A 12,609-nucleotide genomic window follows, 5' to 3' on the forward strand; every position below is an offset into this window, starting at 1 on the left:
GAGCCACACTGGCTGCCCTGTGCTGATACTGCAGGACTCTGTGTGCCCCAGTGTGCTTAGCAGAGTGATGAAGAAGCAAGGAGATCAAAGGGGACTGTGAATTGGGAATGAATCCAGAAATTAAAGGAGGAGCCCAGCATGTGTTCGGCAGCTTCATCTCCAGGAATACTCAGCCTCACCCAGAGCCAGTGTTGAGGACTGGCTGGACCAGTATGAGTGTTCTGGAAAGAGTCAAGAAAGGAACAGTGGCCCTGCCCTGCTCTGCCTCCCCAGCCTAAGGCATGGCAGCTGATTGGCCAGTGTCCAGTCTTGTTGCCCTCCCCAGCCGGGTGCTCAGGATTTAAGCGGGAAACCGTCAGGAGCAGAGCCCCTGGTTCCTGATCCTGGAGAATCCGGCTCACCCACCAAGATGCCGGCTCCACTTCTACTGGGAGCGCTGGCCCTAGTGTCTGTGACAGCAGGCCTCTCTCCGTGAGTTGAGGGTGTCAGAGTTAGTTGGGCCCAATGGTTTTTTTGGGGGGCTCTGTCTTTCTCAAGCTTAAATGTGGACAAGTGAAGACACACCCAGAGTTTCCTTTGCTTTCTGTCTCCTCTCTTTCCTTTATTCCTTTCCTAGAAGGAAAGGCTGAAACACCAAACTTGAACTTAACCGCAGCAACACGATAGCATGAAAATGTGTAGGCTCTATGTGTCCTCTTCTCTGCGACAGGCCGAATCTTGTCCTGATACTCCAGCCTGCTTTGGGCTTCCAGTGGTGGAGATGTGGGGAGGTTTAGGGCAGGACACTGAGACCTGTGCTGTGTGTCTCTTTCTCCTTTATTATAAAACATAAGGTTCGTGAAGGCAGGGGCTTGCTCTGCTTGACATCCTGCTGGATGCTTCTGAGGCACGGGATTAGCTTTTGACTGAAGAATGAATCATCACTGCTCTGAAATTCTTTCTTTCTCTCAGCACAAAGTACTTGGTAACAATACCAGCCCAGCTTGCGTTTCCCTCCACTCAGAAGGTTTGTTTGGATCTGAGCCCTGGAAGCTGTGATGTCAAATTCACTATTACCCTGGAGACCAAGGACAAGACACAGAAGTTGCTAGAACATTCTGGATCAAAGAAGAACTTCCACTGTATCTCATTCTCAGTAAGTGCTGACCAGGTTTTTAAATTAATCCCTCGGTTTCCAGGACTCCTCCCAGGCTACTCACCATAGTCTGACTTCAAGTATGGTTTCTGCTATGGGTCTTCGGCTGGGTTTCTCGTCTGGTTTCTGTTAAACTTGAGTTCCAGGTGCCAGCTTACCCACAATTCCCTTGCCCTCACATCCCTTTCTGTTCATCCCTAACCTCTGACGACCCACTGCTTCTCCGGTGCTGTCTTAAGCCTTCCCTACCCCTGTTTGACTGAATTCTCTCCATCTGTTCTCCCACTGCTGCCTTGAGACCATTGGTTACCTCCCCACTGCTCCCAGAGGTCTCCTCTCCTACCAGGTCCCCCCACCTACTGGTGGCACAGAAGAAGTGGCCACAGTTCGAGTATCCGGAGTTGGAAAGAACCTCAACTTTGAAGAGCAGAAAAAGGTCCTGATTCAGAGGCAAGGGAGCGGCACGTTTGTGCAGACGGACAAACCTGTCTACACCCCAGGCCAGCGAGGTAAGGCATGCGTGTCTAGGGACAGACAAGGCCAGGGAAACGGCATGCATCATGATGGAGATTTGTATATTGGATAGCGGACTTAAGGAACAAGGAGGGAGAGGTCAGGCAAGTCTCGCGATGAAGTGTTCTGGCCTGACTGCGAGTCTTAACTCTAGCAGGAGCCTGGGTGGAGTTGCTGGTGCTTCTGTGTGTCTAAAATAAAGGAATAGGATGTCCCAGAGGGTGGTGTGTTTGCCTGTAGTTAGGTTAATGCTTCTTATGGGTAAGAAAGTGTTCAGTGTTTGTCTTAAACTTCTGTACTTCTGTTCATTTTCATTTTGTGGGGCATTCCACTCGGAGGTCTCACACTCAGAAGCCCTGAAGAGAAGCTAAAAAAAAACTGTGTGGTCTTCACCTTTCTCTCACATTGAAAAGCAAAACACCCTTCTCTCTCCTCAACCTACTGGGGTTTTCCTGACTCAGCAATAAATGCAAGGAAATAAGACAGCTGGAGGAGGGCTTCCCGGAGGGAAGCCCGTTTGCTAATTATGCCCATTTCTTTCTAGTGTTGTTCAGAATTGTCACCTTGAACAGCAACTTCATTCCAGTGAATGACAAGGTAAGAATTTAGCCGGAGAGGGAAAGGCGCTCCATCACCGAGAATGCAGAAGAGGAAGTGATATGAGGCTGTGGGCTGTAGAACACATCCAGGAAGGAATCCTGGCCTTGGCACCAGCCCACAGATGCCCATCCCTGTCTGTGTGGGAAACTGCAAAGGTTTCAGCCTTACACCCACAATTCTGTTAGAGTAACATTCCTAGAGATGGCTGCATTTCATACCAGGGTGGTGGTGCACACCTTTAATCCCAGCACTTGGGAGGCAGAGGCAGGTGGATATCTGAGTTTGAGAACAACCTGGTCTATAGAGTGAGTTCTAGGACACCCAAGGCTATACAGAAAAGCAAAACAAAGCAAGCTTTTCAGGTTAGAGATTTGGCTCAGTGGTTAAGAGATATTGTTGCTCTTCCGGAGGATCCGTGTTCAATTCCCAGCACCCACTTGGCTGCTCACAACCATCTGTGACTTCAGTCCCAGGGATTTTGACACACTTCTGATCTCAGCAGGCACTGCATACATGTGATGTGCATGCATACATGCAGGCAAAATGTTCATACACATAAAACAAATAAATCTAAAGGAGAAGACCTGAAAGACTTTTCTTCAGGGGTGGTACCAAATGGCTTTGCAGTTTAGATATTAAGACATTGGGACTGGTGATGTAGTTGAGCTTTTGGGTTCTGTTCCCAGCATGCACAGAGAGAGGGAGAGAGAGAGGGAGAGAGAGAGAGAGAGAGAGAGAGAGAGAGAGAGAGAGAGAGAGAGAGAAACAGGGGTGTGCTTAGTGAAAGGAAAAAATAAAAATATTCCACTATCTTTATAAAAATTAAGAGGCAACACCAGGCGTGTTAGTTCAAGCCTTTAATCCCAGCACTCAGGAGAGAGGCAGGAGGATATCTGAGTTCAAGTCCAGCCTGATCTACATATTGAGTTCTAGGACAGCCAGGGCTACACAGAGAAACCCTGTCCTGAAAAAACCAAAAACAAAACAAGACAATAAAAAACAAATAAAAAGCAAAACTTAAGAGGCAAGAGAGTAAATAAGGTAGTCTATAGAGTAGTTGGTTTTCTTCTGGAGACATTGGCAGCGGAAAGTTAAACGCTGGTCACACTTGGCAAATATACGTCAATATTCCTCCAGCTCAATCCTTAACATGGGGCCTTTCCCCAAAATCTTCATTTTTCGTGTTGTGGGATATGGAACCCAGGGTCTGACCAATGTTAGGCAAGCACTCCCCAAGGAGCCACACCCTGGTCATAAGTTTTTGTAATGGGGTTGATCTTGTTTGGGGCACGCTGTGGGGGGGCTTATTTATTTATTTATTTATTTATTTATTTATTTATTTATTTATTTATTTTTACAAGATTTGGTCCTTACCCCTTGGATGCCCAACTGCAGTCTTCCCGTGTGTTCAAGTGGAACTTAAATACAGGAAGGGCATCTTTCTGTTTTCTGTTTCCATGGCTTCAGAAATTCCTTTCCCCGTGTGCTTTTACAGGTCGGCAGCCACAACTAGCTTCTTTAACAGCGTTCTAGTTTCTCTTTTCTACCACCAGAAACACTTCTATAGAGGAAATTGGTATACTATTGGGAACTGATTTCAAAACTACAGGCTCGGTCTCAGCCAGTGCTTACACTCTACTGCCCCCTAGAGGTCGATCTCATTAGCTACCCCCGTTACCTTTTCTTTCCTCTGCCCAGATTGCTGGAAAGGTTGTGGGTTTTGTTAGCAGGCTGAATCTCCTCTAAAGTGACATTTCCCCTCCCTATTCCGTTTACACAGATCCTTCTGGCTTGAGAAGTGACGTCAACTAAAGGGTTTTTACCAAGAAGCCATGGGAAATAATGACAAGTTTAAGGAACATAGCGATTTTACACTTGGAAGGTAGAGAGGAGACAGGAATATCAGAAGTTTAAGGCCAACCTCATCTACATAGTGAGTTGAAGGTCAGCCTGAGCTACCTGAGATGCCATCTTGCTCCTGCACCGTCAAATAAATAAATAACACAATATTTTATACTAAGACCACTAAAATATAGCTGCAATGGGCCGGTGAGATGGCTCAGTGAATAAGGGTGCTTTCTGCCAAGTCTGGTGACCTGAGTTCTTCAGTCCTTGGGACACACATGGTAGAAGGAGAAAACCAACTTCTGGAAACTGTCCTCTGATCTACACACACATACACACACATACTTACACACGCTCACACACACACACACACACACACATACACACACTAAATAAGTAAATATAATAAAATATAGTCCAGGTAAACCAATGATTGCTCCACTCAGTTCCTCCCAGAAACCTCTGGGCTAACTGGTCTCCTCCCTAACTCTTGTGCCCCGTGTTAAAAAGTACTTTGTAATTGCATCGTGTTCTTTCTCCGGGACCTGCGAGGCTCCATAGAAATGAGTGATATTTGTCTCCTGGTTGCCTAAAAAGCTCCAGGTTTGTGTCACTTTGATCTTAGTTTTGGCTCTTAATATCATATTTAAATTGTATTTTTTATGTGTGCACTCGTGAGAGCCATGACACACAGGTGGCAGTCAGAAGACAGCCTGCAGGAGTCTACCTTGTGTGTTCTGGGGATTGAATTCAGGTCCTAGACTTGGCAGCAAATGCCTTTACCCTCTGAGCCATCTTGCTGCCCCCCCCCCCCCCGCCTGTCGGTTCTTGAAGAGAACTCTCCCTTCCTCATGTCATCTACATGTGTGTTTAGGGAGGGTTAGCACCGCATGGTACTCACTCAAGAATCAATGGTGTGCATTGTCTTGATTTCACCCCGCTTTTGGAGTTAGATGTAAGCTGGCTTCTTTTGAACGACCACACACCTTTTCTGAATGTGCAGTATTAGTCCTCACTTTTCAGCCACTGTTAGAGGAAACTGTACAAGATCTTTCAATGGGCCACTTTTAAACTTTTTCTAAAAATAATTGTGTGTGTGTGTGTGTGTGTGTGTGTGTGTGTGTTTCAAGACAAGGTTTCTCTGTAGCTTTGGAGCCTGTTGTGGAACTCTCTCTGTAGAGCAGATTGGCCTGGAACTCACAGAGATCCACCAGTCTCTGCCTCCCGAGTGCTGGGATTAAAGGCATCTGCCACCACCGCCTGACTTTTAAAAATAGTTTTACCACGGCTGAAAGTGAGGTAACTCCTGTCCCGAGGCTTTCAGGTGTCAAAAGAAGGTGCCAGGAAGCATTTGTTCCGCAGAGGAGGTTCAAACATGGGAGGCCTTTCCCTTCAGGGACTGGAGCTGTGTAGTTCTTCAAGCCCTTTAAGACTGGCAAGCCTCTGAGGAAACTTCTCTCTCTCTACTGGATGAGTCTTTGACCTCAGGGTTACTCTTCTCAGGGCACCAAGTAGCCAAGCAGAAGAGGGGGTGCTGGCCAGAGGGGATGGAAGAGTCCTCTGTGCGGGATGCTTTTAGGAAATGTACCCATGCTGCATGCTAACCTGTGCTCTCTGGCTTCTCTTTCCAGTACTCCATGGTGGAGCTGCAGGTAAGCGCCAGTGCCTCTCCTCCGGGAGCGGGGGAAGCAAGTTCAAGGCAGAAGACTATTCCGGCCTTGGCCCAGAGTTTCCAAACTCTGCTCCATCACCAGGAAGCCATAGGTCCAGCCACACTCTTTCCTTTGTTGTTTGTCCACTGGCCTGTGCACCGAGACTGGAACCTCCGGCGATAAGGACGCCGCTGTGACTGCTCTCTGTGTGATGCCCACTGAGCCACACAGCTGTTTGTCCCTGTTTGTCTCAGGTTGTAGCGCCTTTCCGAGAGAAAGTCTCAGTATTTGAGTTGAATGATAACTCAGATACCATTGAGAAATGTCCCAGAGTACAAGACCGCTGTACTTTTTTTTTTATTTTTAGAGAAAATTACCCATGTTTTAGGCAGCTTCCAATCAATTCCCTCCGCCTTGTATCTTAAGAAAACTAAACATGAGCAAACACTTCTGCTGGATAGGACTTGAAAGTCTGTTTTATGAAGCCAGTGGCAATGTCTACAAGAACTCAGAGAGAAAAGGGTTTCTCTTGAATGAAGCTGGAATTACAACAAAGTCATAAACAACACAGGAAGCTTTTTTTTTTTTACTTGTTTGTAAATAATCTATATTGTTTTGGGTCCCCTGGGACGAGAGTTAAAGATATCTGTGAGCCACCATGTGAGTGCTGGGAATTGAACCCAGGTTATCTGGGAGAGCAACCAGGGACCTTAACTGCTGATCCAGCACTCCAAAGCATGCCACTTTCTCTTGGAGGAAGCCTGACCAGCAATGGGTAGAATTCATTCCCTGCTTTGGCCATGCAGAGCTGAACACGAAGCAGGGAGCCTCCTTTATGCGGTTTCTTTTTGTTTGGACACAGGACCCAAATAGCAACAGGATTGCACAGTGGCTGGAAGTGGCCCCGCAGCAAGGCATTGCAGAATTATCCTTTCAACTGGCACCAGAGGCAACGCTGGGCACCTATACAGTGGCAGTGGCTGAGGGCAAGACCTTTGGCACGTTCAGTGTGGAGGAATACGGTAGGTCAGGGAACGCGAGGGCAGGCATTGGGCAAGGCTGGTTCAAAACCAGCAAAGGTAATGTCAAGGGGAAGGGATTGCTCGTTCATGTTTTTAATCAGTACTGAGCCTAACTTCGGGAACTTTTTGTTTTTAAGTAGCACACTTTGTTTTTAAATAAACTAGTTAATTGAATCGTCACTATTTCCATACTCCTTTATTACCTAGTGGTTATGCCAGGACCAAGTGTGTTTCTTTGCGCTCTCCCCAGTGTTGCCCAGGTTCAAGGTAGAAGTGTTGGAACCACAGCAATTATCAACCGTGGAGGAATCCTTCTCCGTAAAAGTCTGTGGCAGGTAAGTTGGGAAGCTTTGGCGCTGGTGGAGATATGGGGCCTGAGGAGGCGTGAGAGGAGGGTTATGTAGGTTTGATGCGGCTTGGAGTCGTGAGTCAGCCAGGAAGTTTTATAGCCACCCGTGTGCTCTCGCTTTCCGTTATTAATTGAGTCAAGATTATGGGTTTAATTTCCTTTGTACAGCGAATCCAACACTGATTCCCCAGGGAAATGAAAGAAAGGCGCACTGGGTCTGGTGGAGCAGCCCGTCTTCCCAATTGCTGGGAATGGAAGGCAGAGAACTGAAAATTCAAAGTCTGCCAGGGCTACAGAGAAATTTCAAGGCAGCCCCAGGCTCTTAGTGAGACTGTGTCTTATAAAAAGGAACACCGAGAAGAGCTGAGGGGGGTTGTGGCTCAGTGGGGGCTCAGGGCTTGTAGAGCATTGGCAAAGCTCTGGGTTGAATCTTCAGTACCACAGAAGAAAGAAAGAAAGGGAGGGAAAGAGGGAGGGCAGGAGAGAGGAGGCAGAGAGACCTCTGTGTCCACGTGGTGGTGCTTGAGTGTAATGGGAACACTCAGGCTCTGAGTAAAGAAGCAAAGGAAAGAGCTGGAACATCACATGACTGTCAGAGCACCTGAGACGGAGTGTGGGAAGGAGAGAGAGAGAGAGAGAGAGAGAGAGAGAGAGAGAGAGAGAGAGAGAGAGAGAGTCAGGGAGTTTCATAACTGTCTCCTTGTGGGTTTTTGCTTGTTTGTTTTAAACCAGATACACATACGGAAAGCCTGTTCAAGGGGCAGTGCAGGTCTCAGTGTGTCAGAAGGCACACACTTACTGGTACCGAGAAGCGGACCAGGAACAGCTTCCAGACAGATGCAGAAACCTCTCGGGACAGGTGAGCAAATGGAATTTGAAGAGGAGCCTTCTCCATGGTGTCCTTCATCAGAGAACACCAGCGTGGGAATGCAATGAGAAGCACAGACTGAAAGCTCTAGTGGTGTGTGTGTGTGCTGGTGTGGTGTGGTGTGTGTGTGTGTGGTATATGTGTTTGTGGTTGTGTGTGTGCGGTGGTGGTAGAGAGATATGTATGTAATGTGTGTGTATGTGGTGGTGGTGGTGTGTGTATATTTGGTGGGGTGTGTGTGCTGGTGTGGTGTGTGTGTGTGTGTGTATGTGTGGGTATGTGGGGGAGTGTGTGTATGTGGTGGTGTGTGTCTGTGGTATATGTGGTGTGTGTGTGTATGTGTGGGTATGTGGGGGAGTGTGTGTATGTGGTGGTGTGTGTCTGTGGTATATGTGGTATGTGTGTGTATGTGTGGGTATGTGGGGGAGTGTGTGTATGTGGTGGTGTGTGTCTGTGATATATGTGGTATGTGTGTGTGTGTGTGGTATGTGTATGTGGTATATGTGTGTATGTGGTAGTGGTGGTGTGTGTGTGGTGTGAGTGTGTATGTGGTACTGATATGTGTGTGGTGTGTATGTGGGGTGTATATAGTGTGTGTGTATGTGGGGTATGTGTAGCGTGGTGTGTATGTGGGTGTGTGTGTATGTGGGTGTGTGTGTATGTGGGGTGTGTGTAGTGTGGTATGTAGGTGTGTGTGCATGTGGGTATGTGTGTATGTGGGGTATGTGTATAGTGTGTGTGTATACGTGGGGTGTGTGTAGTGTGGTGTGTGGGTGTGAGGGGGTATGTATGTGGGGGGGTGTTTAGTGTGTGTGTATGTGGGGTATGTGTGTAGTATATATGTGTATGTGGGTGTGTGTATATGTGGGGGGTGTGTGTAGTGTGTGTGTATGGGGGTATGTGTATATGGGGTGGGTGTGTAGTGTGTGTGTATGTGGGAAGGTGTATGTTGGGGGTGTGTGGTGTGTGTGTATGTGTGTGTGTGTGCGTGCATGTGTGTATGTGGGGTCACCCAGACCCATTTAAGCAGCAGCTCTCCTCAGTGGAGTGCAGCTTCTCAGTTTACACTGGAGCCAGGAAGTTAACCACAACCCTAAAAGATTCATGTTTCCAGTTCTCTTCTGCTTCTTGTAGCTCAGAGTTTCAAGGATGCCGTGTTGTGCCTGTATGTGGTGTGTATTCTCTGTGTAGCCCTGCATGTCCTGGAATTCGCTTTGTAGACCAGGCTGACCTTGAGCACAATGATGTATTCTCATCATTGTGAATTTTCTCTCTTGGAGAAACTGAGGCATGGAGATTAGCAATTATGTACTTCTATGACACATTGTTAAATTGTTCCTTTCTGGTTGCCCCACAGGCTGACAAAACCGGATGCTTCTCCGCCCCTGTGGACATGTCCACCTTCAATCTCACTGGATATAAGTACAGCCACAGCATTAATATTGTGGCTTCGGTGGTGGAGGAAGGGACAGGTAAGAGGGTGCTGCTTGACTCGTAAAGAAATCAGAGGGAGGCAGTGAGATGGCCCAGAGGTGGAGGAGCCTGCCGCTATTCTGATGTCCTGAGTTCTATCCCTGAGGCTCACACAATGGAAGGAGAGAATCAACCATGGTACACATACAACATCACACAAACACACACAAAATAAGTAAGTAAGTAAATAAACAAAATGTGAGCTGCCAATAAATAAAATGCAACAAGAAGGAGAAGGAGAAGAAGAAGGAGAAGAAGATAGGAAAAGGGGGCATCCTATTCCTAGTCCTTAGTCCAGGGAAGCCCCAGACACTCCTTCCATCTATTACTTACCTCCCACAAAGCTTAGGAAGATAGAGTTGATTTGCTTTGACATTTGGTCAGAAAAATAGCTTCGTATTTCCCATGACACTATCCTCTCTGGAATTTTACGTTCAACATGAAGATGAGAATCCCAGGACTCAGGACATGGAGTATCTGTTTCCTTCTGCAGGACTGGAGGCCAATACCACCCAGGACGTCTTTATTTCCTCAAAGATGGGATCCATGACCTTTGAAGACACTAATAATTTCTATTACCCCAGTTTCCCCTTCAGTGGGAAGGTATGTTAATTTGTCTTTTCACAGACCCAGACAAGCCAACCAACCAACCAATCAACCAACCAACATCAAAGACGCATCAGACTGAGCTAGTCTTCCCACCTCCTTCCTGCTGCCCTAGATGCTTTATGTCCCTTTACGTGTTTAATCCTTACAATACTCTTACGAGGTAGACACTGTCATTTGGCCCCACTTTACAAATAACAGAACTGAGACAAGAGAGAGTGACTTTCCATTAGGTCTCTCATATGACCAATCTGTCTGCAATGAGCATCTTAACTCCTTTTCTTGGTGCCTTCAACATCAGAGTGACATTCTAGGCTCTTCGTAAGACCAGAGGTGGAGTCATCCTCCTCCTCTCTTCCTCTCTCTAAAAGTTTATTATCACTATTATTAATTTATTTTGGTGATCTTCCTGCATGTGTGTTTATGCACCACACGTGTGGCCTGGTGCCTGTCGAAGATTGAAGAGCAAGTCAGATTCCCTGGAAATGGGTTCTTCAATGGTTGTGAGCTACCGTGTGGGTGCTGGGAACTGAAGCTGGGTCCTCTGCAAGAGCAGTCAGTGCTCTTAACTGCTGAGTCATCTCCTAAGGTTCAGATCTTTGAATTTAAGAGCTGCAGTGCTCCAGGGAAATCATTTAGCCTGGGCTCCTTTATCTGGACAAGATTAACACCAGCCTGGTCTACAGAGCAAGTTCCAGGACAGCCAGGGCTCTTACACAGAGAAACCGTGTCTCAAAAAACCAAAATCAACCAACCAACCAAACAACAACAAAAACGACAACAACAACAAAACAGAAAAGAAATAAAAGGAAGAAAAAGACCCTCACATTTGAGACCAGCTGGTCTACCTAGTCAGAACCTATAGACATAAACAGATAAACCAACATTTAAGTAGAATCCAAACAATGCACAGAGCCTCAGAAGGGGTCTGTGCCCGTGAAAAACTGCACAGCAAGCCGAGTTCTACCCCAGGCTACCACAGGCTGCTGCTCCTGTGTTTCTAGGCCTGGGCACATAGCACAGTTGTCAGAGTGTTTGCTTGCCTTGCGCAAACCCAGCTGTGACTTGAGCCCCAGAATCCCATTAACCAGGTGTGGCAATGAATGGCTGTCATTTCAGCACTGGGGAAGTGGAGGCAGGGGGAACAGAAGTTCAGTGTTATTCTTGGCTACACAAAGAATTCAAGGCCAATTAGGGATGCCTAAGATCTCCTCTCAAAAACCAAACCAAACTGGCAACTTCAGTGGGTTTCTCCAAGCGTGAGTCACATCCCTCTTTTCCTAGACTTTTTCCTGAAATGTGTTCTTAGAGTTTCTGCTGTCACCTCACTTTGCCTCCGACCCAGGAGGTCTCCTCTGAACTTAACTTTAAAACCTCGGTAACTTTCACCCCTCAGATAAGAGTTAGAGGCCATGATGACTCCCTCCTCAAGAATCACCCGGTATTCCTGATGGTTTACGGAAGACATGGAACCACCACGCATACACTAACTACTGACAATGACGGCCTTGCTCCCTTCACTCTGGACACAGCCACTTGGAATGCGACAGACATTTCTCTGGAGGTGAGCCCTGGGGAGTCAGTGTCCCAGATGAGAGAGGGACCCCCCCTGAGGAAAGGCTCAAGACTCCTCTTTGCCGTTCTCCCTTGGCATGTAACGCCCACACTGTCATTTACTGGTCCCACAAAAAGTTTCCCTTAGACTCTTTCTATTTTTAGTATTAATCAGATGAAAACCCTCATACCCGAATTGCTACACCGCTTATAGTCTGTCCTCCTTTCTGACCGGTGATGGACCTGAAACCCGAGTAGGAAGGGAAGTATGTGGTTCTGAATGAAGCCTTCTTCCTCCCTTTCCCTCTTACTTGTAAAAATGACTTTCTGGGGTCAGTTTTCAACCGTCGTGACTAAACACCTAAAATAACAAACTTGAAAAGAGAAAATCTTTAATAATGTGGTTCATGGTTCCACGGTTTTTAGTCCATGATCACGTGGCCCTGTGGCTCTGGGTCTGGTGGCACAGTGTGTCGTGGCAGGAGCAGAGGGTAGGGGGACAAGTATTCAATTCATGATGGCCAGAAAGTGGGGGTGGGGAGGGTGGGGCGCCAGGGTCTAATATCCCGTCGAGGGCGTCCTCTCTTCGGGTTCTATTTCCTAAAGGTTATTCCACTTTTCAGTAGTGCCACAGGCTGGAAACCAAGCCCTCAACACAAGGTTTTTGGGGGGCATTGATAAAGCAAGTGGGTTTCAGACCATGTTGGACAGCTGAGCAGTGAGTCCCATGAAGCAGTCACCCATCGCGGCTATAGACGAGAAGGCACTCACTACCTATCCATCCCTGTGGCAGATGATCCATGGGCCCACCGGCTGCAAGCTGGTGTTCCACCTCTCATGTCCCAGCCTGCTAGTCCATGTGTGTGCTCATAGCCATGAGGAAGCACAAAGACCAGAGCTGACTCATCAGGGCTTTTCCAAGTCACTGGTTGGCACATGCTAACATCCTGTTGCCATCAGTGAGTTATGCGACAGACACATAGGAGGACACT

General features: G+C 47.3%; 1 protein-coding gene across 3 annotated transcripts in view; it reads left to right on the forward strand.

Annotated features, from left to right (window-relative positions):
* Positions 1-316: 316 nt before the first annotated feature.
* A2ml1 (alpha-2-macroglobulin like 1) overlaps positions 317-12,609 on the forward strand; it is a 43,342-nt gene continuing 31,049 nt past the window's right edge. For all 3 annotated transcript variants that reach the window (XM_085687065.2, XM_085687066.2, XM_048443991.3), the window contains exons 1-11: positions 317-471; positions 952-1,135; positions 1,482-1,644; positions 2,193-2,245; positions 5,725-5,745; positions 6,608-6,767; positions 7,018-7,102; positions 7,849-7,975; positions 9,342-9,456; positions 9,951-10,060; positions 11,460-11,627. In XM_085687065.2, the coding sequence (XP_085543191.2) occupies positions 410-471; positions 952-1,135; positions 1,482-1,644; positions 2,193-2,245; positions 5,725-5,745; positions 6,608-6,767; positions 7,018-7,102; positions 7,849-7,975; positions 9,342-9,456; positions 9,951-10,060; positions 11,460-11,627 (1,248 nt within the window). In that variant the 5' untranslated portion in view covers positions 317-409. The remainder of the gene's footprint in view (positions 472-951; positions 1,136-1,481; positions 1,645-2,192; positions 2,246-5,724; positions 5,746-6,607; positions 6,768-7,017; positions 7,103-7,848; positions 7,976-9,341; positions 9,457-9,950; positions 10,061-11,459; positions 11,628-12,609) is intronic.

Source organism: Myodes glareolus, chromosome 3 (genome assembly GCF_982192425.1).
Source record: "Myodes glareolus chromosome 3, mMyoGla1.1, whole genome shotgun sequence".
Lineage (NCBI taxonomy): Eukaryota > Metazoa > Chordata > Mammalia > Rodentia > Cricetidae > Myodes > Myodes glareolus.